The sequence below is a fragment of the Eupeodes corollae genome, chromosome 1, assembly GCF_945859685.1.
Source record: "Eupeodes corollae chromosome 1, idEupCoro1.1, whole genome shotgun sequence".
Lineage (NCBI taxonomy): Eukaryota > Metazoa > Arthropoda > Insecta > Diptera > Syrphidae > Eupeodes > Eupeodes corollae.
In genome coordinates, this window is record NC_079147.1 from 151,038,454 (window position 1) to 151,065,691 (window position 27,238).

Consider the following 27,238-nt stretch of genomic DNA (forward strand, 5'->3'; position numbering starts at 1 on the left):
TAATTGTTTCAAAGTTCAACATTTAATGTTCCAAAAAGGGCGATAATGTGTTACATTTGAACCCAAAAGTCATAACTTAAAAAAAGATACATAATGTTGGTAATAAAAAATGTTTAAAATGTTCAACACAAAATGTTTTTAATAATTAATATCAAGCAAATTTTATTATTAGTCTTATTCGTTAATTGTAATTTGTTGATGATGGTTGTCGCTGCTGCTCTGATTGCATTTGTTACTATACTCTGGATTTACTTTCTTTGGTCAAGAAGAAAGTACTACGCGTTTGCTCTAAAAATGCCTGGTCCTCTTGGTTTTCCATTTATTGGCATTGCCCATAAACTATTTAAATTATCAGGTAAAGTTTTGTTTGTATAAAATTTAAGTTACGAGTAGTTATTTAAAATATTTAATTATACAATATTTTTTATTTTTTTGTTTAAGATGTTCTATACGAGCTTCCAAAATACGCTAACCAATATAAAGCGAAGACTTACTTTACGTGGCTTGGAACGCATCCATTTCTATACACAATGGATCCTAAGATAGCTGAAATAATTCTAAGTTCTCCAGATTGCCTTGACAAGTCTAAGATTTATGATGCCATTACTGAGATAATTGGACCTGGTATTCTTACAATAAAAGGTAAGATGTTGAAATTATACATTTTGTTTGTGAAATTACCGAAACAATTTGCGCCATTTTTGGAGACAAAGAGAGAGATGGTTGGTGCAACACATATTAAGAATATCGAAATGTTAAGTCTCATTCATGCAAGTGCTATCCAATAATAATGGCAAGGGGGTTTTCGAAACATTAAATTCCATGCGGTTTTTTACTCCCCATTGTACAATGCTGTTTATGTCGAAACTGACTTATCCTCCAAGTGTAATTAATTAGAAAAGTGCTTTCTCAAATAAGCCCTTCGGATTCGGCTTAAAACTGTAGTATGAAAAGCTAAGAGTAGTTTAGTCAGTGAAACAATGTATTGGGTTAGAAATTGCAGACAGGAGATCATTAATAAAAATAATACCCCCCTGTTGTACATTAGCATTTATTATATGGTTTTCAGACTTGATACCATTAAATATTGTTATATTTAAGGATGCGAAAGGTAATTAAGTAAACTAAAAGCAAGCATTTTCGAAAATAGAGAGCCTGATCTCGAACCCCATCACAAGCTTTTGAAATATCTAGTGCACTAGCTTACTTTCCTTAAAACGATGTACAGATTTGCTCCACTGCTCGGCGATATAAACCACCGATCACCAGTGGACCTTTTGCTATGGATCTTCGAAATATTTTTTGAGCTAATAATCAATGATGGGGAGGATTCGGCGTTTTTTGGGATGGCGCGCCATGGCCATGGTGGTGTACAAATGATGTTTTCAATCAAGTTTTCGTAGTATAATTTCGAATTTTGTTCATTTTTAACTTCCCATAGGAAGTTATTGTAATGGGTCCGATTTGTCAAATTGAAAATTTTGACATTTCTCGACGTTTCAAGGTCAATAGAGTCGAAATAAAAGATTTTTAGAAAGATGTCTGTGCGTGCGTGTGTACGTACGTTTGTACGTCCGTACGTTCGCGACGTTTTTTTCGTTGTCCATAGCTCAAGAACCAGAAGAGATATCGACTCCAAATAAATTTTGTTATACAGATAATAAGGCAGAAAGATGCAAAAAAGGCTCTCAAGAAAATTGCTTGGGTGGTTTTTTTACCATAGCAGTTTAAAAAAAAGGTGAACATTTTGGTTAACCCTAAATATCTTACGAACCAAAAACGCTAGAGACTTGAATTAAATTTTATATAATATATTGTAACGTGATCTCAAAGAAGTATATTTTTTGAAAAAAATATATCTAACGGTTTTTTTATAAATCAAAAAAACTGAAAAAAAATTGTCACCTCCAAAATTTAACGACTTAAATATAATTTCATCTCCAAAACAATTTCGAGCAACGGAGAACAATGTTTTTGAAATCTGATAAAATTTTGAGAAAAATCTAATTGACCGTTTTTTTTATAAAAAATAAAAATCTAAAAAAAACATTACTCAAAGTTGGTAAAAATTGAATATCGATTCAAATATCTTTTCAAAAACTTGAAATTTAGGCTTAAAACTTATTTTATCTTATAAAAAATATTGTTTTCAACATTCGATAAAATTTTGAAAAGCATTGAATTGACAGTTTTTTTTACAAAAAATAAAAACCTACAAAAAAATAATAAAAGTTGGTAAAAATTCATTTTCGACTCAAATATCTTTTCAAAACTTTGAGATATTGTCTTAAATTCACTTTTATCTTTCAAAAACTATTGTTTTCAACGTGCAGTAAGATTTTGAAAAAAATCGAATTGACAGTTTTTTTTACAAAAAATTAAAAACCGGAAAAAAAATAACGAAAGTTGGTAAAAATTGAATATCGACTCAAATATCTTTTCAAAACTTTGAGATATTGTCTTAAATTCACTTTTATCTTTCAAAAAATATTGTTGTCAACATTCAGTAAAATTTTGAATCGACAGTTTTTTTACAAAAAATTAAAAACCGAAAAAAAATTAATAAAAGTTGGTAAAAATTGATTTCCGACTGAAATATCTTTTCAAAACTTTGAAATATTGGCTTTAAACTCATTTTATCTTATAAGAAATATTGTTTTCAACATTCCGTAAAATTTTGAGAAAAATCGAATTGACAGTTTTTTTACAAAAAATAAAAACCTACAAAAATGTATAAAATTTGGTAAAAATTGATTTTCGACTTAAATATCTTTTAAAATATTGTCTTTTAACTACTTTTATCTTTCAAAAAATATAGTTCAGTAAAATTTTGAATAAAATCGAATTGACAGTTTTTTTACAAAAAATTAAAAACCTAAACAAATTTAACAAAAGTTGGTAAAAATTGATTTTCGACTCAAATATCTTCTCAAAAATTTTAGATATTGGCTTCAAACTTATTTATTTTACAGAAAATATTGTTTTTAATATTCAATGATTTTTATATAAAAATCCAACAGTCCGTTTTTTCATAAAAAATAAAATCTACAAAAAATAGTACGCAAATTTGGTAAAAATTGATACGAGTACATATAGACAAACTTTTAAGCAAGACAAATCGACAGACGGGATGGGAAGTTATCAGTGTGGGTCGCATCCCAGCCTCCTTTTCTCTTTGGTTTTTGTTGACAGGGCTTACATGATCTTTTAAATCAATCTATAATTGGTCAGTTTAAGCAATCATTGGTTTTCATAATTGACAATAAAGTCAAATTTGTTATGTTTTGGCGTCAAAATAAGGCTGGTCAGTTGTGGATTTTTTAAATGTATTATTTATTCCAGAACTTATCTTTTAATTAATTTGTATGATTTCCATGATGAAATCGTTTTCAATAAACAGCTGATTCTTGATTTCATATTTCGGATCATAATTGTTCCCCTAAAAAGCGTTCCATTTTCTTTGTATTCCCATTTGTCAGTTTAACTTTCATTAATTAGCCCTAACCTCATTGCTTGATTCTAATTAGGAAATACTTTATTAGTATACGAGAATTGGTGTCAAAGATATTCCATTTATTGGTCTTTATGATGAAAACCAATGATAGCTATAATTGGCGCTTAATGATATAAATCTTGCTTCACAGAACTGTAGCGCCACCTTAAGTAAGTCATCTTGGTTTGCCTACAGGTTATACAAACAACTGGTTCATACAGTGATTACAACATTGTAAACAAATGGGTTTTGCAGGGTAATACGTACAAAGGATTTAAGAGCGATTTTGATCACTTTTGTTCGACTTGCCGAAGAAAACAAATTCAACTCTGGAGTTGGTTTCAACTCATTCATCATGTTGAATTAGTTAACTGTCACTTTATAAGTTTAGATTCTAAAGTAGGGCCATTTTCAATTTTGAAAATTTCCCTGGGATAGTCGTGAAAGATGTCACCTTAACGTCTGTCTCAACTTTCAATTTGACATTTGGAAAGAGTTATTGGGCAGGTTCAGACAACATACATTTCTTCATTTGCAGTCAACTTCATTCTTTGAACGTACATTTTGACCAAGGCGGCAAGTTAGTTTTTCAGTTATCATAACCTCTACTTCAAGTTCATAGTACAAAAACTACCAAAATCATTATTGTCTACAGAACAATCCTCAGGCAAGCTACAAGTCCATCATTGTATTTTGTATTGTAAACAATTATTACTTATTAACTTCCTATAGGAAGTTATTGTAATGGATCCGATTTGTCAAATTGAAAATTTTGACATTTCTCGACGTTTCAAGGTCAATAGAGTCGAAATAAAAGATTTTTAGAAAGATGTCTGTGCGTGCGTGTGCACGTACGTTCGTACGTCCGTACGTTCGCGACGTTTTTTTCGTTGTCCATAGCTCAAGAACCAGAAGAGATATCGACTCCAAATAAATTTTGTTATACAGATAATAAGGCAGAAAGATGCAGAAAAGGCTCTCAAGAAAATTGCTTGGGTGGTTTTTTTACCATAGCAGTTTAAAAAAAAGGTGAACATTTTGGTTAACCCTAAATATCTTACGAACCAAAAACGCTAGAGACTTGAATTAAATTTTATATAATATATTGTAACGAGATCTCAAAGAAGTATATTTTTTGAAAAAAATATATCTAACGGTTTTTTTTATAAATCAAAAAAACTGAAAAAAAATTGTCACCTCCAAAATTTAACGACTTAAATATAATTTCATCTCCAAAACAATTTTGAGCAATGGAGAACAATGTTTTTGAAATCTGATAAAATTTTGATAAAAATCTAATTGACCGTTTTTTTTATAAAAAATAAAAATCTAAAAAAAGCATTACTCAAAGTTGGTAAAAATTGAATATCGATTCAAATATCTTTTCAAAAACTTGAAATTTAGGCTTAAAACTTATTTTATCTTATAAAAAATATTGTTTTCAACATTCGATAAAATTTTGAAAAGCATTGAATTGACAGTTTTTTTTACAAAAAATAAAAACCTACGAAAAAATAATAAAAGTTGGTAAAAATTCATTTTCGACTCAAATATCTTTTCAAAACTTTGGGATATTGTCTTAAATTCACTTTTATCTTTTAAAAACTATTGTTTTCAACGTGCAGTAAGATTTTGAAAATATCGAATTGATAGTTTTTTTACAAAAAATTAAAAACCGAAAAAAAATTAATAAAAGTTGGTAAAAATTGATTTCCGACTCAAATATCTTTTCAAAACTTTGAAATATTGGCTTCAAACTCATTTTATCTTATAAGAAATATTGTTTTCAACATTCCGTAAAATTTTGAGAAAAATCGAATTGACAGTTTTTTTACAAAAAATAAAAACCTAAAAAAATGTATAAAATTTGGTAAAAATTGATTTTCGACTTAAATATCTTTTAAAAAATTGTAGATATTGTCTTTTAACTACTTTTATCTTTCAAAAAATTTAGTTGTCAACATTCAGTAAAATTTTGAATAAAATCGAATTGACAGTTTTTTTTACAAAAAATTAAAAACCTAAAAAAATTTAACAAAAGTTGGTAAAAAAATTGATTTTCGACTCAAATATCTTCTCAAAAATTTTAGATATTGGCTTCAAACTTATTTATTTTACAGAAAATATTGTTTTTAATATTCAATGATTTTTATATAAAAATCCAACATTTCGTTTTTTCATAAAAAATAAAATCTATAAAAAATAGTACGCAAATTTAGTAAAATTGATACTAGTACATATAGACAAACTTTTAAGCAAGACAAATCGACAGACGGGATGAGAAGTTATCAGTGTGGGTCGCATCCCAGCCTCTTTTTCTCTTTGGTTTTTGTTGACAGGGCTTACATGATCTTTTAAATCAATCTATAATTGGTCAGTTTAAGCAATCATTGGTTTTCATAATTGACAATAAAGTCAAATTTGTTATGTTTTGGCGTCAAAATGAGGCTGGTCAGTTGTGGATTTTTTAAATGTATTATTTATTCCAGAACTTATCTTTTGATTAATTTTTAAGATTTCCATGATGAAATCGTTTTCAATAAACAGCTGATTCTTGATTTCATATTTCGGATCATAATTGTTCCCCTAAAAAGCGTTCCATTTTCTTTGTATTCCCACCTGTCAGTTTAACTTTCATTAATTAGGTCTAACCTCATTGCTTGATTCTAATTAGGAAATACTTTATTAGAATACGAGAATTGGTGTCAAAAATATTCCATTTATTGGTCTTTATGATGAAAACCAATGATAGCTATAATTGGCGCTTAATGATATATATGGCCTACAGGTTATACAAACAACTGGTTCTTACAGTGATTACAACATTGTAAACAAATGGGTTTTGCAGGGTGATACCTCCGAAGGATTTAAGAGCGATTTTGATCACTTTTGTTCAACTTGCCGAAAAATCCAAATTCAAATCTGGAGTTGGTTTCAACTCGAAATTTTATCATCAAGTTGAATTAGTTAACATTATTTTAACTGTCACTTTAAAAGTTTAGATTCTAAAGTAGGGCCATTTTCAATTTTGAAAATTTCCCTGGGATAGTCGTGAAAGATGTCACCTTAACGTCTGTCTCAACTTTCAATTTGACATTTGGAAAGGGTTATTGGGCAGGTTCAGACAACATAAGAGGCTTCATTAGCAGTCAACTTCATTCTTTGAACGTTAATTTTGACCAAGGAAACTAGTTAGTTTTTTAAGTGTCATAAATTTCAAATTCAGAACTTTACTTCACAAACCTCTACTTCAAGTTCATAGTACAAAAACTACCAAAGTCATTATTGTCTACAGAATAATCCTCAGGCAAGCTTCAAGTCCATCACGATTAGTTTTTGTATTGTAAAGAAATATTACTTATTAACTTCCCATAGGAAGTTATTGTAATGGGTCCGATTTGTCAAATTGAAAATTTTAACATTTCTCGACGTTTCAAGGTCCCTAGAGTCGAAATAAGAGATTTTTAGAAAGATGACTGAACGTGCGTGTGTAGGCATTTGTATTTATTGTTTTTGACAACCGAGGTCAATAAAAAAAATTAAACAAAATCACAAGTTTGCTTTATTAACTTCTATATTATTTTGAGCAGTTGGAAAAATTTATTTAAAGTTGATCAATTCTTAAGTTTAAAATTGGAAGTTGAAAGCGTAAAATTTGTGTGAGTAAAAACAGAATCACAAGTTGAAGATAAAAATCCTTAAGGTCAACTTTGAGTGAACGAAATTCCCTAAATCTTCATTTTGTTTTTGCACCAATTTTACATCCAAAAATTCAAGTAAACTATAATTTCCATATATTGTTTTGATACTATTAATATTATATTAATATGTAGACAACTTGGGCAGCCTCTTTTCACAAGCCTCTTTTAATGCAATAAAACCTCCCATCCGAACTCCCGTAGCTTCTGACGAGTCATCATCAAGTGTGTGGGTCTGACGTTGTCCTGGTGAAAAACTACCAATTCTGGATGCTTTTGGTCGACCACCTGTTTCAAGCGGTCCAGTTTTTCGCAGTAGATGGTAGAATTAAGCGTCTGGCCTTATAGTAGCAGCTCATATTGGATGATTCCGTTCCAAACCCACCAAACACACAGCAAAATCTTCCTGGCCGTCAATCCCGGCTTGGACATTGTTTGGGTCGATTCACCGGCCTTCGATCACGACCATTTTCGCTTTATATTGTCGTATGTGATCCATCTTTTCTCGCCAGTAACCATCCGCTTCGTTCCTTTTCAGCAGCATATCGCAGGCGTTAATTCGGTCCTGAAGGTTTTTTTTCACCAGATCATGCAGCACCCAAACATTAAGCTTTAGTCTGTATCCTGCGTTCAGCAAATTATTTTAATGGTTTAGTGACTCCTATCTCATGGGCGGTGTCACCAGGTGCCACATGCCGGTCTAACTCGATGTTTTTCATGCTTTGATCGGTATTTGTCTTCACTAGAGATGACAGTAGATTACGTCAGGTAATCTACTCGGTAAACTACGTGTAGTTAATTGGATAAACTACACGTTTGATTTGGTTCATTTACTACCCTACATTTGTTACGTGTGCTACCTTCACAAAAAACGTTAATTTCAAAAAGAATTTTAAAAAACGAGTGAATAAGAAACGACTAACGAGTGAAAGTGCGTCAATTTGGTGGTTGAATGGACATTTCAAACTATGTTTTGACGTCTACCGCTACGTCTGCTACATTTAACTACGTTAACTACATTTAATTACATTAACTACCTCATTTATGTAGCAGACGTAGCAAATGTAGTAAATAAAAAAAAACGCATTTTTGCCATCTCTGGTCTTCACCGGTCTTCCACCGTCTGGCTTATCCATGGTATCGTTTTCACCGGCTCTGAATCGTCGAAACCATTCCTACACGGCTTGAAGTGATGGAGTATTATCTCCCAAAACACAATTAAACTCAAAGAACGTTTCTCTAGCGGATTTAACTTTAACGAAGAAAAACTTTTTTAAATAGAGCGAATTTCGGCGTTAGTAATGGCTGAATCACATACACGCTTCAGCTTCGGCTTCGCCTGACGTTTACTAGTTCAGCCATAGGAATTCAATGCATGCTATCACAATGTAGCTTCGACCTCACGTTTTGTTTGACAATCGTAAGAAAAAAAATGTAATGTAACGTAATGTGACTCCAAACGGAAGCTCTAGTTCAATTTTCTGAACATTTGCTTTGTCTGACAGCTCATCAGCAGTAAAAAAATGTCAACAAACAATATATTTGCTCTTTGGAGGGATGAAATAATAGAAATGTCATTCAAAGCAACCTTGAAGCAAGCCTAACGTAACGCAGACGAAGCCGAAGCTGAAGCGTGTATGTGTTTCAGCCATAAACTCCATGTTTAAACTTCTATAACTGTTGAACGCAATATCCAAACTAATCATGCATAGCGTCATTTTGTAGATTATGTCAATCTCACCTTGAAAATGATGCATAGTATTGCCAGATACGAGCCAGATAAAGCGTTTTGAACATAGCCGCGAAATTCAAAAGAATGGAAGGGTGGAATGGAGATATTTTTCAACCTTTAAATCGGAAATCCAGCACTATTCCAATCACGCAGCACAAATTCTTCAACACTTCTATTAACTATTTTAAATTTAAGTGTCAAAGGCCTTGGTTTAGTCATAACTTTTTATATTAATAATAACTTTCCAGAATAATAAAGATTAGCACCGATAAATGACAATTTTGGTTGGCCACTGAATAATAAGTAATTTATTTCAGAAGCCATTTCGATTAACTCCATACCCTAATGTAAATCATTTTGGAAACGCTGTATCTGTTCTAGCTGAGCATAGCATTATTTGACCATTATTCGATTTTAAACAGCCGAAGATGCCCTCTCAATAATATTCGAAACAATCGCATTGGTAAACAAAACGAAGTACCACTGCTGCCACATTAGGGGTTTTCCACCAGTTTAATGGGTTTTTGTGTGTCTGGGGAATTTTTTTCTTCAACATCACTTTTGAGCAATTAATTTTTTCATCATTTTAGTGGAAATTTGCAAAACTCATCATGCAACAGTGAGAAGCATAATACAAACGGAGAAGTGATCTCGCCCTGTTACTTCTTAGCCTTTTCAATATTACTCCCACGTTGGTATTAAATAAATAAATTTTATACCGTTATAATCAAGATGAGTAATACTACTAATGTGAGTGAGCAAAGCAGTGAAGATTCTTCAATACGATTTATTAACAAAAGGTCTGGTCCAAGCAGACGTTTATTGTTTTCCTCGGATTCATCGGATTGCAACAGTACAAACCCAACTAACATATCGATTGGGAGGAAAAGAAGTCGTAATCCTGGTAAATGGAACCGAAACAAGTTACATCTTTGGTAGATAAGCGCAATGACCGCATTGCAAGCAATAAAATAGATGATACAAATGTAATAAAACATATAAAGTCATTTCCAGCCCACAGTAGTCACTACACCAGAGCTCATAATCCAAGCCGACAATATTTAAATCCTGACTTAAACATTAAGAAGATGTATAACTATACATTACAGAATGTGTAAAGGAAATCGTAGCACCAGTGAAAGAAAAGTATTACTATAATGTGTTCTCTACAAACTTTAATTTACAGCCATCAAAGGATACGTGTCAAACTTGTGATGTTTTTTAAATAAAAATTCAATCTTAAGACGATGAGGGTATTCAGATGGCAAAAATTGAAAAGGAAACTCACTTAGAAGAGGCTGAACGGGCTCTCAGTCAAATGTATTGCAGAACAAATGGCAACATCAGATAAGTTGTTCGTATTTTCTTTTGACTTGGAAAAAGCTTTAGCCTTTCCCAAGTTGACCACATCCGTAGCTTATTATAATGGATGTCATGAATTTAATAAAAATACAAGCCACATGTTTGTTTGGCCAGAAACTGAAGGATCACGTGGGTCTCAAGAAATTTCATTTTGTCTAAAAAAGTACATAAAGACTTACGCTGCAAGTTACGAACAAATAATAACATATTCGGATTCGTGTACCGGCCAAAATAGAATAATAAAAACCGTCTTAAGTTTATTAAAACTTGTTTAAAGCACGGAAATCAAAGCTGTATCAATTGAAATGAAGTTTTTGGTAAGTGGACATAGCTATTTACCCAATGACTCGGATTTTGCCATTATTGAGTCATGTGCGAAAAAAATCAAAACATCTTTTCACCAGATGATTGGTACCATATATTCAAAAAATGTAAAAAGAAAGCGCCATTTCATCTAATACAAATGACTCACCAAGATCTTTTGTCAACAAAACCCTTAGAACGTTCTATCATTAACAGAAAAGTGATCGTCATAAAGTGACCTGGATAAAGTTAGAAAGGTGAAAACCCTATCTCATACAATTCAAAAATGACTATAAAGAAGATACTGAATTTCAAGCCATTAATTTAAAAAATCTTTAGTGGGTAGATCGCAAAGTTTGATAAATATTGATCAGCCTTTATTATTTCCTAAAGGAAGAACTGTGACAAAGAAAATATGTAGAGAAATGATGGACCTGCTAAAATTCATTCCTCCTGTTAAACACGATTACTATAATAATTTGTCAACAAATCGAAATGACGAATAATCGCCTACAACTGATAAAGAAGACATTATGGTATAGTATTGCTGAAACATCCCAAAGAATAATACCCCAAACCTAAAGCTGCTATAAATTAAGACAAAAAATTAAAAGCTGTGCTTAAAATGTATAAAATTTAACTTTTTCTTAATAAAAACTTAAAAAGTGTAAAGTATAAATTTAAACTTATTATTTTTTTCAGTTGCCAAATCGATTAACTCCACCAGTCACATAAAAACTGTAACAATACTGACGATTTTTTACTTTTTTATTTATTTTATATACCGTTAGATGAAAGATATATTTGCAATTGTGCATTCTACATTTTTTTAAAAACAATATATATTACATCATCACGTTTCTCAACTTTGTGTTTTATGGAGTTAATCAATGTTTGCTCTGAACGGCTCAAAAATGCTTTACCCCTGGTAATGAAAATTGTGTGATGTGGTAAAACTAGTCCTTTGAATCATCTACTCGCTATCTGTCAAAAAAAATTCCTTACACTTGATTTATTTATACACATATTTCTTTTAATTATTATAGTTACAATTTTATTTATTTAGTTCCAGATTGGAATCACCATCGAAAACTTTTGAATCCAGCACTAAGCCACAAAGTTTTATTAGGCTTCTTTCCAATATTTCAAAAACATATTGCCGAATTTTGTAAAAAGCTAGATGAAAATATTGAGTGTGGTGAAATTGATGTGAAGGATTTAATATGCAATCTTTCGCTAAGTACATCGGTTGGTAAGTCCTATTAATAAAACGTCAAAAATCAATTTCTGAACTTAATACCATAGTCTATTTTATCATTAAAAATACTGTAAGGAATATTTTAAGACTTAACAATCTAAGCCCTACATCAATTAGAATTGTTATATTGTCTATGCTTACGGGATAATTTTGTTGGCATATAAATAAAAGTCTACTACCTTTTTAATCAAGAAGGGGCTTATTTTACATGTCATAAGGCCACGGAATAACTTCAAATCTTTCTAACTGTCATTAATTTTAGAAACCACGATGGGCCTAAAATTTGATGAACAATCTGACACAGATTTTTTGGAAAAATGTGAAAGGTTAGTATATAAACATTGTTTACTTTCAGTGTTTAGGGTTTTTTAAATCCAATCAAAAAAAATTATTGTTTAGTTATAAATATATTTTTTCCAAGAGTTATGCGATTAAAAACATTTTCCTGCTATGCTTTTTTTCTATAGAATGTTGGCTATAACTACTCAACGTGTATTAAATCCTCTACTAGCTAATTCAATCATTTTTCGTACAACCAATTTGGCTAAATCATATTCTGAACTCAAAAAAAGTGTTCTTGGATTTGCTCATGATGTAAGTAAAAGAAATGTCTTCAAAGACGTATAAGCAATCTTCAGAAACTTCTTCTGGTATGGATTTCCTTAAACATTTTTCAAAATATCAATTTATAAAATTTTACACTTAAAAATATTTTTAAAAAATCTTTTTTGTAGCTTCTTATGAAGAGAATTAAAAATATTGAACAAAACCATCCAGAAGATAAACCCAACCATAATATTTTTATAGACCATGTCATTAAGATTCATCAAAATAATGGATATACATTTGATGAAATTATATCAGAAGCGAATCTAATGGTCTTTGCAGTAAGTCAAAACGGGTATTTCCCTTAATTCCATATGATCAAGTTAAATTCTTATTTCTCGCAGGCCTTTGAAACTACAGCAACATCGATGTTTTCAACCTTAATGCTTTTGGCTATGCACCCAGAGTATCAAGAAAAAGTTTTCGAAGAACTACTTGTTGTTTTCCCCGAAAAAGAATTCAATGTAAAGTATGAAGACTTCAGAAACTTGATCTATTTGGAAATGTGCATTAATGAAACATTGAGGATTTTCTCCTCAATTCCATTGATTGCGAGAAATTGTTCAAAAGATGTACCCATAACAAATGATATTGTTATTCCAAAGGGAACACAAATATTGATTGACATATTCAATATTCAAAGGGACGAAGATACTTGGGGACCTGATGCCAGAGAATTTAATCCTGACCATTTTCTACCATCGAATCTAGCTGGTCACCACAGCTACTCATTTATACCATTTTCAAAGGGACCAAGGAACTGCATAGGTAAGCGTTTTTCGTTGTATTAATATAGTATGGATAGTAGGTACATTTAAGGTTGTGTGGCTAAATTAAACATCAAGCTTAGACTTGCGTATTTAATTGGTTTTGAATAGAACAGTAGTTCCTAATAATAAGTCTAATGTTTTAGGAGTACATTTAACTTTTTCAAATCTTGTCTTCATTCAAGAGCATTTTCACGATTACGAATATCGGTCTATTCACTTAAAGCATCTCCGTTATCGTACTCAAGATCAATATTTAAGTTTGCCAATAAAGCTTCGATCGCAGGTGTTCAGCCATTGATGCAGTATTTTAAGTGAAAGTTAATTTGTTTTTTTGATTGCACTATTTACGGTCAGTTGAACTCAACTAACAAAGGTTATTCACTCATATATAAAATTTCAGATATGTTCTTAAAAGAACTAATGTAAGACTTACAAAGGCGTTGAAACTGGTCTTATGTAAAATTTGTTCCTTAGGGACCGGTTATAACTATCAGTTAATTTTGAAACAGCAGGAATCTGTTTTACTGATGAGCGTTTATAGCAATCAGTAATTTGTTGTTTTTTTTTGTAATTTGTTGTTTTTTTTGGATCATAACATCGAGCTTTGCGCCTAGGACATATTTTGACTTTTGCTTTCTTCAGTAAAATTTCTAATGATGTTATCGGAGCAGTAAAAACTTGGAATGCCAACAGTAAAACAAAATGGAATTTGTTTTTACTTTTGGCAGTCAGCTGTTAAATTAAAATAAAACTTCATCATTAAAAAAAATAAAATTGATTTATAAATTAAATGAAACTTTAAATGCATTCTTTTTTTTTGAAAAAATGCTTGAATATAGGATTCATCTTATTGCATCAATCTTTTGCTAGAAAAAAATCTGTAACATGTTCAAAAACTTAAAACAAACATTTTACTGATGGATTTTACTGATAGCTATAACCGGCCGGCCCCCTAGTCACTTATAACCTTCGCAAGAACAGCAAATAACATCACAGAATGCGTCAAGTGCTGAACAGTCTCTTTTGCTTTTAATTTTCTACTTACTTACTTACTTAAGGTGGCGCTACAGTCCGGGGCGGACCTGGGCCTCAATCAACATGCGTCTCCAGCCAGCTCGGTCCCTAGCTAACTGTCTCCAGTTTCGCACGCCAAGTTGGTTGAGGTCCTCTCCAACATGGGTGCGCCACCTGAGTCGCGGTCTTCCTCTACTGCGATGATGTTGAACTTTAATTCTGCTAACTAGGTCAGTGTCGCTGTACAGCCCGTACAATTCGTCGTTATATCTTCTCCTCCATTCTCCATCTATGCGTACGGGACCAAAAATCACCCGAAGAATTTTTCTCTCGAAGCATCCTAAGACGCTCTCATCTCAGCGCCATAACTGAGAACCGGGATGATGAGTGCCTTCTAAGCCCAAAGAAGCAGCGATTTGCAAGAGTTATTCTTCGTTTGATTTCAGCGCTGGTGTCGTTGTCTGTATTAATAGCGGTGCCTAGGTAGACAAAGTCCTTAACTACCTCAAAGTTATAACTGTCTATGGTGATGTTTTGTCCAAGACGTCGTCGTTCAGTGTCCTTTTTTGATGACAGCATATACTTGGTCTTGCCCTCATTGACCACTAAAGTACTATCTTCTTAGCTTCCGTCGCAACGCTCAAAAACGCTCCACTGACATCACGCTTTGATCTTCCAATTATGTCAATATCATCTGCGTATCCGAGTAAGTGGATGGACCTTTGGAAGATTGTGCTTCTAGTGTTGACGGTTGAGTTTTGCACAATTCTTTCCAGAACGATGTTGAAGAAGTCGCATGACAGTGCATCGCCTTGTCTAAAACCTTTTTTTGACATCAAATGAATCGGTAAGATCTTTTCCGACCTCGATAGAGCAGCGTGCATTCTCCATCGTCATTCTGCACAAACGGATAAGTTTGACAGGGATGCCAAAACTAGACATTGTTCGGTAGAGCTCTTCCCTATAGATGCTGTCATACGTGGCTTTAAAATCGATAAAGAGGTGGTGGGTATCGATTTGAAGCTCCTGGGTTTTTTTCCAAGTTCTGCCGTAGTGTGAATATTTGGTCGATAGTGGACTTTCCTGGTCTGAAGCCACAATGATAAGGACCAATCAGGTTGTTGACGAATGGCTCAGACATTCAGATAATATGGCAAAGAGGATCTTATACGCAATGTTAAGGAGAATTGGTAAAATTTACCAATCGCGCGCTTCTCATGCTCTCTTTTTTTCCATCTAAGAAGCCGGTGTTCCTCTCTCCTCTTCTGCTCGTAGAGCTCGCGAGCAGCTCTAGTCCTTTTGTGCAGCGCCGTTTTGTATGCCTCTTGTTTCACTGAGTGCGCTTGCCGGCATTCGTCATCAAACCAGGCTTTTCGCTGTTTTGGCCGTGTGAAACCTAGCACTTCAGAGGCGGCATCTCTGATGGCTGCAAGGCACTGCTCCCACTGGTTTTCAATGCTTAATGCAGGAAGCATAGGACTCCTTAAGAGGTTATTAGAGACTCGATCGGAAAAGCACATGGCAGTCTCTTGCGATTGTAGCCGTCTAACGTCGAATCTTCTCACAGTACTTCCTTGTTTTGGCTTGGATCGGGATATCCGTAGCCGTTCCTTGGCTACAACGAGGTAGGGGTCCGAGTTAATGTTGGCCTCTCGGAATGTTCGGATATTCTGGATACTGGAGAAGTGTCGTGCGTCGATCGCAATGTGGTCAATCTGGTTGACGGTTGATTGATTAGGAGATTTCCATGTCCCCTTGTGGATATTAAGATGCGTGAACTGCGTACTAGCTACCAGAACGTCTCGCCCCGCAGCGAAATCGACCAGCCTGAATCCGTTGTCGGAGGTGGTGTCGCACAGGCTGTATCTCCGGATTATGCCACCAAAGATGTCTTCTCTTCCCAGCTTGGCATTAAAATCTCCTAAGACAATTTTAATGTCATAGCCAGGGCACTTCTCATATGTCTTGTCCAAGAGCTCGAAGAATATGTCTTTGGTGTCTTCATCTTTCTCCTCTGTTGGGGCATGCGCGAATATTAGGCTTATGTTGGCGAATTTAGCTTTGATGCGGATTGTCATGATGCGCTCGCTCACACTGTTGAAACTCAAGATTTTTTGCCTGAGTCTAGTTCCAACAACAAATCCACACCCAAATAGACGCTGTCTTTGTTCTCGGTAGCAGTCGCCGTAGTATATATCGCAGTCTTTTAGTTTGCGTTTGCCCGGTCCATCCCATCGCACTTCTTAGATGGCGGTTATATCTGCTTTGCTGCAGTTTAGGGCTTCCGCTAATTGTTCGGCTGCACGTGGTCTGTTAAGGGACCTAACATTCCATGTACATATCCGAATTTCGTTGTCGTTATTGCGTTTTCGTGGGTTGTCAACAGTATCCGAGGCTTGTTGGTGCTTTGCAACTAAAGGTATTTTGTACGTGGCCCTGACGGCACAACCCCCAACCTGGAGGGCCAGATCCTTAGTATAACTCCAAGGAAGGGGAATAAACCGCTCCTTACAGGCCTGGGCTCCGAATATGTCGAAGAAGCCCTATAAGGTGTTCACTAAGTAGTTCAACAGTACTGGAACTTTAGACGCCACCGTTGATTCCATCTCGAGAATTCGTCCGCTGCCGCCTGGATAAGGAAAGGTGCCTTAGTGGAAACACCTCCCCCCTTTCTCGTTTGCTGCCCCCAACAACTTTCCACTGGGGTTGAAACAAAATCTTCAATTGAGGTACTAGGCACCCGATGTTCACCGCGGGGAGGTGAGAGTAGGAGTTGATAGACAGAGGTGGGTTTTGAGAAAAACCTGTGGACGCTTGTGTCCTCTTGAATGCACATGTCTACCATTTGAACATCATTTTTTAATTTTCTACAATTACATATAACCTCTAAATAGGTTCTCAAGAACCGTCCAAATTTTAAAACTATACAGCTTATAGAATTGTGCACCTCTATCGATTGTATAAAAAGCTGCTTTAAAATCGATAAAAAAAATACATACAGCTTTTTCCTTTGTTTTAAGAAATTCTCTGCCAAGCTCCTGAATATAAAAACATTATCTATTGCTGAATAACTAAATCTAGACTTTAACTATCTCAGCAAATTTCCGGTCTCAATCCAACTAACAAGACGCTTATGCATCATTGTTGTAAATATCTTGTAAGATGCATTTAAAAAGGAAAACCCTCTGTAGTTAGCTGCATCAAATAACGATCCTTTTTTGTGGATTGGAAATATAATAGCATCTCGAAATCCATCTGGCGACAACTCTCCCTCCAAAACTGTATTAAAAAGTTTAATAAGGAGCTCTTTGAGCATTACAATCCCATATTTAAAAAATTCCACTGGAATACCGATCGATCCGTCTGCTTTTTCATCTTTAAGCGTCTTCAACGTTTCTTCCAACTAGTTAAATGTAAATGCACAGTGCAGAGAGTCGACTACGAATCCTGGTGCTGCGAATTGCCAGTTTGTCGGCGTTATTACAGGGTTTAAGATCCTTGAAATGGGAAAGCATTACATTTGAAGACAGTTTTGCTTATGTGGGGATAGTGAAACGTTTTCCATTCAGCTCCCTAACCAGTTTCTAAAAATCAGCGGAGCTCTTACAAGATGCTAATCGCTCCGCTTCCTTTTAAGTGTTGACCTTTTTTTAGTCTTACAAAGCTCTTTTAACTTCTTATTGGCCTTTATATAAAAACGCTTAAATAATCCTTCGGTGGAGTTACGGAAGATCCTCAACCACGCAAATGATGTTTTACGAGCTTTCAGACATTCTTCGTCAAACCAGGGTTCTTGTTTTCAACTTTTTTTTCTTTTGGTTGAGTCTATCTTGTGCGTATGAGGCTTTCACAATCAGTTCTAAGAGGGAAAAGTCCTCGATTTGAAATGATTGGAGTTGCAAGTCCATGTAGGAATGGTGTGGAAAGGTATTGCCTTTTTATCAATTAGCAGTAGCTCACTCTGTTTCTTTACAGATCGTCTTTTAGTAGCACTAAACAAATAAGACGGGATTTTGCAAACTTTCTTACATTTCTGGACATTCGGGCATATTAAAATGGTCCTTTATCTTCGCGAAAGTGTTTTCCCATCGAGAATGTCAATTATCTTCATGTTATCGTCTTATCAAAGTCAATAAACGATTTCTGTGAAATGTTGTTCAGTACTAAGCCAATTTGTTGGTAACATGTCTTCATTCTTTTGTTACAGAATTGAACCATGTCTATCAACTCTTATTTCTAATGATGGATCACTTAAAACATCACGTCCAGTTATAACCTTATTCTTGAAATATTTTTCAGATTCGTCCAAGAGTTTGAAATTTTCTGTGAGAAGTATTGGATGATTATTTCTAAATGAGCAATGAATTGGCATAGCAAACATCAATAAATTTCTATGGTATGGTTTTTTCGATTTTGGGGTCAAAGTGATAACCACTTAAATGGATATATAAACAAAAGGGCATGGTGCCCTGATGTCATAAAAGTGTGTCCAAGACGTTTTGCTTTCAGCCTTCCCCTAGCCAGATAGCCACCAAAATGCGCGAAAATCAACTTTTTGGTTTGAAATGATAACCACATGAATGATACATCAAAAAATCTGAAAAATTCTCCTGATCGTAAAAATGTGTCTCCAAGATGTTTTACTCTCAGCCTTTCCCTTGCCAGACGCATTTTAACGCTTTTTAAAAGAATGTTGTAAGTTAAATCCTTAATAACCTTTTTCCTATTAACCATAACCAAAACAATCATATACCAAAATATCAGAAGATTTCCAATACGTTTTCTTTTCAGTCTTATGCTTGCCAGAAAACCCTTAAGAAAGAATGCACAAAAACCACCGTTTTCCTTTAAAGCATAACAATTTTATTTTATTTAGAAAAAAATGTAATCACATGGTATAAAATTGAATGAAATTTTAAAATTAGAAATTATAAACAAAACTATTCTTTATCATCAGATTCGTCCGATGAAGAATTTTGCGAAATATTGTCTTCTTCACTATCATTTTCATCACAGATAATTAAATTTTCAATGGTTTCTGTGGCCACGGCTCCGTTGAACCATTTCAATTTGACCATGTCATCCTCTATGGTCTAGCCGAATTGAAATGGGGAAAGTTGTTTCCATGTATTTAGCATTGCACTTTTCCAAATATGGCATATATAGTTGCAACGATTAATTTTTTACAGTAAGACGCTTCTGTTTGGTGGCAATAAACTACCTTGACAACCTTGCTTAAGGTTTTGAAAAAATGTTTAAAAATTTTAAGTTACTTTTAATGTTTTTTTTAAAAAAATTTCGAAGTCGGTTTACAAGTTTTGTAAAATAGTTCAAATCTGGCATCATTCACTTTGAATGCGGTTGTTTTATAAATGTTGCAAACAAATTCCTTTATTGTTATGTGCTTCAGTAAATCCGGATATTGTTGAAGAACTTTTTCAGATTTTTAACTTCGTACAGAAAACTCGCAAGGCAATTTTTGTCGTATTTTAAAACATCGTCTTTATAACTTCTTATTAATTTTTTGTAAACTGAATCGTTTTGAAGTAAAATAGCCTTACAAACAACATTCTCCAAAGAAAATTTTCGTCCGAACATAAGATTTTATTTTTTGTTTTTTTTTTTTAAATATTTCTTAACACGATCACAAAAGATGCAATTTTAAGTTAAAGCCTCTGTTATAGTGTCAGGTTCTATAGTGTTGTTTTCAGAGGTTTGAAAGTAGGATTCTAATTAAACGTGGCCATCAACTGCTACAAACAATAAGGATCTATATAGTTGCTTTTGAAAATACCAAAAGAAAATGTACAATCGAAACTTCATTTTGCATATGTACCATCATTTTTAGTCACTGAATTTAACTTTGGAACTTTAAAAACTTTGCTGGAAAGTGTTCTGGTTCGAATCTCAAACAAATATTCCAGCTATTTTGTACAATTGGTAATAGTGAACAATTTTAAGACTTACATGATTTGGAAATAGTTTGATTTGAAGATACCAAATGCATTGGAAAAGCAGAAATTGTCTGTAGCAACTACTTTGATAACCACTTACACTATCTATTTCAGTTGGAAGGTTTACATTGGCAAATTTATATTTAAAAGCATAGAATAGTATGTCATTTTTGTAAGGTAGTTTCACTAAACAAATTAATTTTTCCACGTTGATTTGGGCTATCAATGTGTATACAACACTTAACACTCATGCCTTGCAGTTTATTAGCTAATATATTAAAATTGGAGTATTTTTGAATAAGAACCACTAAAACCTCTACAAAGTATAATACTCATATCGATAATCATTATTTCATTGAATGATTAAATTATAAAGTATGACTTATAAAATTCGAATGCTTAAAGGGGTATGCTCATTTTCGGCCCGGAGTGTACACCAATGAATTTGGTATCAAATTAAAGGTTTTTCTAAGCCGGATATATCTGCAAAAATATTTTGTCGATAACTCATGGGAGATCCGAGATATTTGAGATTGAAGTTCGAAATGTCCAACCACTAAAAATCAGCGCTTTTTCGACTTAAATGCTAATATCTTTGGATATAGAAAAGCTAGGAAAATCAAAAAGGTAGTAAAATAAAGGTGTCAAAAATATCTTTCAAATGAAACTAAGATTACATTTTTATGGTATATATATTTTGAGTTAAGATTTTTTTTGTATTTTAGGAGCATATTTTTGAATTATTATTGGCAAAATGAATAAATTGTTGAAGAAACTAAAAAATTATATATGAAAATAAAGGTTGTGAACTAAGCCACTTATTGGTGCCAAATAAAATTAATATCATTATTGAATTTTAAAAGATATTATTGTACAAAAGTTTGCCTAAAAAAAGCTGTTATTCAAAGGTTTGATTATAAATATGTCCCTTATAAAATGAGCAATCCCCTTTTTGTAATCATGAAGTGTTTATAAGGTTTTTTTAATAATAACTAAAGCAGTATTTACATGATCACGACCAACGAACGACGAATGAACTACAAAATGTGAGTTTTTAGACATATTTCCACACAAATTCTTAACAAAACGATAGCAATATAGTTTCTATTTGATTTATTATGCACACTTTTACTTTTCAATATCATATATTAATAAATTTAAGAAAACAAATTTATTCGTCGCGAAAAAAATTGTAGTTGATACGAACTGTCAAGCTTTATTCGCGTTCCACATTATCCACACTCGCAACAAATAAAATAATCGCGCGTACTTAACCTAAAAAAATCATTCTCGTTTTGGTTTCGGACTTCGGTGGTGAATGGTGTTTGGCTGTGGCTCCTTGTCAAACTTCATTCGATACGAATTAAGAACTCTCATGTGAAAGGAAGGTCAAAATCGACGAAAATTCGTTCATTCGTTGGTCGTTGGCCGTGCTCATGTGAATAGTGCTTAATAACAAAGTGCTTTTAAAAAGTGTTAAAATGAGTCTTGGACACACATTTTTACAATCTCGAGAATTTTTCACTTTTTTGACATTGAACATTGGTTTCCATGCGCTCTACCTGACTCAGCCATCTTAGTCGTTGGACTTTTACCTTCTAGCTAAGTGTACACCGTTTAACAGCCCGCACAGCTCGTCGTTCTATCTTCTCCTCCACGTCTGTCGATGGTGAGGTTTTGACCTAGACGTCAGTGTTGTTAATCCTTTCGCGGTGACAGCATGTGCTTTGCTTTGCCTTCATTAACCGTTAAACCCATTTTGCCGCCTTTGCCTCAATACTCGCAAAAGCTCCATTGACATCACGGTGAGTTCTTCCAAATATGTCAATGTCATCAGAATATGCTAGTAATTGGCAGACTTTTGAAAGATAGTGCCTCAAGTGTTGACGTGGGAGCTCTGCACTATTTTTTCAAGTACGTTGTTAAAAAATATATCACTAACAGCTCATCACGTTGTCTAAAACCTTTTTTGACATCGAAAGGTTCAGTTAAGTTGTTTTCAACCTTTATGGAGCAGTGCGAATTTTCCATGGCCATCCAGCACAAACGGACGGCAGGGATGCCAAAACTAGACATTGCTGTATACAGCCCGTCGCTGTAGATGCCATAATATGCGATCTTGAAATCGATAAAAAGATGATGGGCCGTAATGTGAATATTTGATCGACTGTGGACTTTCCTGGTCTAAAACCACACAACCTATTAAGTTGTTGACGATGGACATAATAAGGCAAAGAAGATTTTTAAAGCGATGTTAAGTAGACTGATGCTTCTATAGTTGGTGCAGTTTAGAGGGTTTCCTTTTTCAGAATCGGGAAAACAAATCTCAGGTTCCGTTCAACGGGCAAGCTTCTGATTTTTTTTAAAAACAATTTCGGCAAATGAATTTAAACCTTTCTGATCTCATTCTTTAACTAAGGAAATAATAATACAATTTTTTAATTGGCTTTTGAATTTACAAACTTCACAATATAGTGTTAAACTTTTATCTTTATTTTAATTTTTTTAAATTTAATTTATTTTCAGGTTGGCAATACGCAAGAATGTTTTTGAAAATAGCGCTAGCCCAAGTCTTACGAAAATATCGGTTTACAACAAAGTTTAAGTTTAATGACATAAGGTGTGTGGAGCACATAACCTTGCGTTACGAAACGTTACCGTTATTAGAAGTTCATAGGAGATAAGATTCTGTTAAATAATTATTGTTATTAAATAAAAAAGATTGTAAATTTTTAATCTTAATTGTTTTACTTTTATTCTCTACCATTTCAACCATTGTCAAAAATATCGGTCTTATTAAAGGGCCCTACTACAAATAGTTGACGTATTCATCACTCTATTTTGATACTTAAGCTAGTTTAAGTTTGACAATTCTTCCAGGTCTCCAGCAATGTTCTGTAACTAAGGCGATAACTTTTCGCATCGTTAAAAAATGAAACAACTCATTCCTCAGTTATCACCTCTGGAAAAAATCGGGTTTCTGTAATTGAACGCGATAAGTTCAATTTCCAAACTATTCTGACAGGAATATCCTTTGGAAGGCGATAAGTTGAACTGTCAATCTTCTTTCAAATAAAAAAAAGAAAGTTCTAAAATAATTGATATTGAGTAAAAGTGAAGAAATATTAATATATAAAATATATCTACTATGTTTGCAATAATTTTACTGTCCTACCAAAGGGACGTTGGGCACGACTTTTCAGCAGCAATGAGCCGAACTATGGTGTCCCGCATTGTAGCCGAAGTATCCAAAATACTTCAGGACAAGCTAGAGGGCAAGTGGATAAAATGCCCCAGAGAAGAGGAATACGATTCAAAAAAGCAAAGTCAAATTTGAAAAATATTTTTGAACTTATTATTATTATAAATTATTATTAGATATTTCAATGAGACCGGATTTCACGGAGTTATTGGGGCTGTTGACTGCACCCATGGGAGGATCCAAAAAGCAAACATTGAAATCGAAGCATGCTACCTCAACAGAAAAGGATACCACTCGAAGAATGTCCAGTTGGTAAATATATTCTTAAGAACTTAAAATCTTAGTTTTAATGAAAATTGCTTTCAGGTATGTGACTTCAACCTGTGTGATAGCAAAGTTTGGAGGATCCTTACATGATTCCTATATATGGGATGGATCTCAAGTGAAATCTTTGCTTGAACGACGCTATGAAGCTTGTGAACCGGGGGAACACAGCTCTTGGCTGTTAGGTAAGCAATTATGTTTCACAAGGCGTTTGCACTACAATTTTAAATCTTTTTTTTGTAGGTGATTCTGGCTATCCACTTCGCCCTTATCTCATGACACCATACCGCTCTTCTTCTGCTGTTGATGAAAGATCCTACAACTTCATTAATGCAAGAACACGCAACTGTGTCGAAAGGCTCAACGGAGTTTTAAAATCTGTGTTCCGGTGCCTTAAATTGGGATTATGTTATTCTCCGCCAGCAGCAGGAAGAATAATTAGTGCATGCTGTATGCTGCATAACTTCCGATTAAGGCACGGCCTTTTAGAAGAGGAAAATTTTCAAGATGAAAATGATGCTGGAGATGAAAGCTCTTTCCACTAAAATAATTAATATGTCTGAAAATATTACTAAAAAATTTAAATTAAAAAAAAAAAAACAAAGTATAGAAAATCATCATTGATTTCGTATTATTTTCTCTTCAAGTTCTTGTAAGTTTTTGATATGTAAATGTCATTTTAAAACCAATCGCTTCTTTTGGTTAAATCAAACTCTTCTGAGTCTTAATTTAGATCCTATAGGTACGTGGTACTAAAATCCATTTTCGATTCAAACAGAAATTACAAAAAAATTCCAAATAGGAATAGTTTCGTCATTTCGTATACAATCCTTGAACATTTTCATATGATGTTTTTTTGAAATATTTGTTGAAATTAAAAATTGTTTTTGAAATTCAGCATAACACTAATTTGTGACTCAGAAGCGTTTGAATTATCCAAATCGAGCAAATACTTTTCGAGTGACATTGAAATTTCACTGAAATTCTGATAAGTATAAGTTGGAAAACAATGTCACTCGAAAAGTACCAATGTTTTGTTAAGGCATGAAAAACGAAGTGCAAGTCTTTATAAATATATGCTATAGGCTTATTTTTATTTTAACAAAATAATAAAAAAAAAACATCCTTAAAAAAATAAAAATAGTGAATCCAATAAAATAAATAAACTTCATAAAACATACAAACAGTAAAATAAATATGTATACTTAAAAAAAAAAAAAACAAACAAATCACATGGAGAGAGTTAGTTACATATAAAGTGCTGATATTCACTTTTTTTTTTTAAATCCAGAATTTTCTTGATTATTTTTAAAATTTCGTCGAGCTTTTGTTTGACGGAGCTTTGCATGGCCCTTGCTTCCTCCAAAGCATTTGCATACCCAATATTTTGGGTCTTCTTAACTTTTGTAGGTTAAGGGCCCTCGTCTTCATCTAGTTCAATTTCTAGATTCTATACATAAAAAAATAGATTAGAATTCAATTTAATAAAGAATAATTTGTAGGTATTTACATCGTATTCATTGAGTGCTACTTCTATTCCCAATTCAGGGGTTGAACCATCCCCATCAACGGCATCAATTGTTATGATCGACAAAACTTTTTCATCCATATCACTGAGTGGTCGAGGTCGGTCCACTACGCTCCCACCACCAATTTTATTCATAAATGCCCTTTGCTCGCTGGCTTGTTTTTTAACGGACGATTTGATGTCTGTCCAGCACTAAAACAAAAATTAAAAATTAAAAACTTTGTCCTCGAAACAAGATCAACACCAAAATTGGTGCTTACTTTGTTTTTGTATATGTATATTATGTATACCTTTTTCCATTGCTCAACAGTTTTTATGTTAGGTCCTTGAGTATTTAGCTGTGCGCTTAAACTCTCCAACGTCTCGCTGTTATTTTGCCTAGAATTATGGCTTGAGAATTGGCCTCTTGCAAAGGGCTTGTTTTCGGCCATAAATTCTATTAAAGTAGTCTTCTGTCCACCGGTAACTCGGGAAGATCTCTAATTTATAAAATTTGAATAAAATAATGTACAAAATACAACTTTTTATTATTTATTTAGTTTCTTGATCTATTCGCCTGCTTGATGGTAAGTGATAAGTTTTGACATTTAAATCAATGAACTTATCTTTCAAAGATACGGAAACCCGTTTTATCACATTTTTCCAGTATTTCTGTTCCGTTTGTTTCAGTCGATAAAGTTATCGACTGTCAAAAGATACAGAAACCCGATGATGCGATAAATTGATTTTTGTACCGATTCTCACCGTTTCTCGAAGAATTTTATCGATGTGATAGTTACAGAACATGGGTCCAGGTCATCCGCTGAATAGTGCATATTGTTTTGGTGAATTGGAAAATCAAATCTTCGGTCTAAGTCTTCTTCCGAACATCAGCAAAGCTTTCGAGAAGACCTTTAAGGACCACAAGGGATACGTGCAAGAATTGGTGCAAGATGATTATCGTTAATCTTCATAGGCAGCGAACAACGAGCAAAATTGTAGCGAAGTACCTTGTTGTCGGGTTAGATCCGTATTTATATTTCTCTGCTCTGACCAGGACCCGAGGAGCCTTTGGTCTGACGAAACGGCTGTATCATACGGCCTGTGTGGTTTAGCATGGGATGAAGAAGAAGCTTCGGGTGTTCGAGCGGCAGTCTTTACGACGCTGTACCGGCTTACATCGAACAGCTGAATCTTCTTATGTCCATTACAACGGGGCTCGAATCAACAGAATTTACAATTTTGTTCGAGTTCACATTGCGAGAGCTATGTCTTCGACCAACAATTTACGTTTGGGACGTTCTATCCGAACGAAGAGTGCGCACCAGAGGTATTCCTGCTTTTTAAACAGATGCAGTCTGATGCAGGTAAGATTTGCAGTTAAGTTAATCAACCACGTCAGACCAAGAACTGTGGATCGTGGGTACATCGGGACGTCATGGCACAAGACGGGGCAGAGGTCCTTCGATACAGTACACAAAATGAACCTAATACAAGAATAACACGTATGTATGTATTGTAATATGTATACACTCTTTATCTCTTTTAATGTCGTGTTATAGTAGAATAAAATAAGGGGCTACATATAGTGCTTCTATTAGGATCTAGTGATTAAGAGAACTCGCTTCGTTAAGCATCGAGAAACATCTAGTGATTAAGAGGAGAACTAACTTCGAGAACATTCAGCGCATACAAGAACCTCGAAGGGGCAACATCTAGTGATTAAGAAGAGAACAAGCTTTATTAAGCATCGAGAACAACCTAGTAGTAGTTTGAGGTATATAAATTGGTGCTCATAAGCGAAGCGGGATTATTATTGGTTGTGAACTGCGATAAAGTAAAGACTGTGTTTAAAAAGGAATAATTGAGTAAAGACTGTGTTTGAAAAGTATTAATTGAAAGTGTTCAATAAATAAGTTTGGAACAAATTAAATAAAGTAAAATTGTGTTTTATTTGCAAGTGTGAATAAGTTTTAACTGTCGAACCAAGCCGAATATTACAGTATATTAAACTA

At 33.7% G+C, this 27,238-nt stretch overlaps 2 protein-coding genes across 2 annotated transcripts; one reads left to right on the forward strand and one right to left on the reverse strand.

Annotated features, from left to right (window-relative positions):
- Window positions 1–294: 294 nt before the first annotated feature.
- LOC129945723 (probable cytochrome P450 313a4) lies at window positions 295–22,874 on the forward strand. Its single transcript, XM_056055597.1, has 8 exons — window positions 295–355; window positions 442–642; window positions 11,655–11,840; window positions 12,109–12,172; window positions 12,314–12,440; window positions 12,581–12,733; window positions 12,797–13,220; window positions 22,717–22,874. Exons 1-8 carry the CDS (start codon window positions 295–297, stop codon window positions 22,872–22,874), a joined length of 1,374 nt encoding a protein of 457 aa, XP_055911572.1.
- A 2,253-nt stretch (window positions 22,875–25,127) lies between these two features.
- On the reverse strand, window positions 25,128–26,030 carry LOC129945732 (uncharacterized). Its single transcript, XM_056055610.1, has 4 exons — window positions 25,989–26,030; window positions 25,535–25,723; window positions 25,227–25,436; window positions 25,128–25,166 (listed from the first exon to the last, which is right to left on the reverse strand). The coding sequence occupies exons 1-4, from the start codon at window positions 26,028–26,030 to the stop codon at window positions 25,128–25,130; spliced, it is 480 nt and encodes a 159-aa protein (XP_055911585.1).
- Between the last annotated feature and the right edge of the window lie 1,208 nt (window positions 26,031–27,238).

Bases quoted from the DNA above. Each gene is read 5' to 3' on its own strand.
- LOC129945723 (XM_056055597.1), top strand. From the start codon at position 295: ATGCCTGGTCCTCTTGGTTTTCCATTTATTGGCATTGCCCATAAACTA. The intron at 12,173-12,313 runs GTTAGTATATAA...TTTTTTCTATAG, and splicing joins TTTTTGGAAAAATGTGAAAG to AATGTTGGCTATAACTACTC. The intron at 12,734-12,796 runs GTAAGTCAAAAC...TATTTCTCGCAG, and splicing joins CGAATCTAATGGTCTTTGCA to GCCTTTGAAACTACAGCAAC.
- LOC129945732 (XM_056055610.1), bottom strand. From the start codon at position 26,030: ATGTTCTGTAACTATCACATCGATAAAATTCTTCGAGAAACG. The intron at 25,437-25,534 runs GTATACATAATA...TTTTTGTTTTAG, and splicing joins CTGTTGAGCAATGGAAAAAG to TGCTGGACAGACATCAAATC. The intron at 25,167-25,226 runs GTAAATACCTAC...TTTTATGTATAG, and splicing joins TAGCACTCAATGAATACGAT to AATCTAGAAATTGAACTAGA.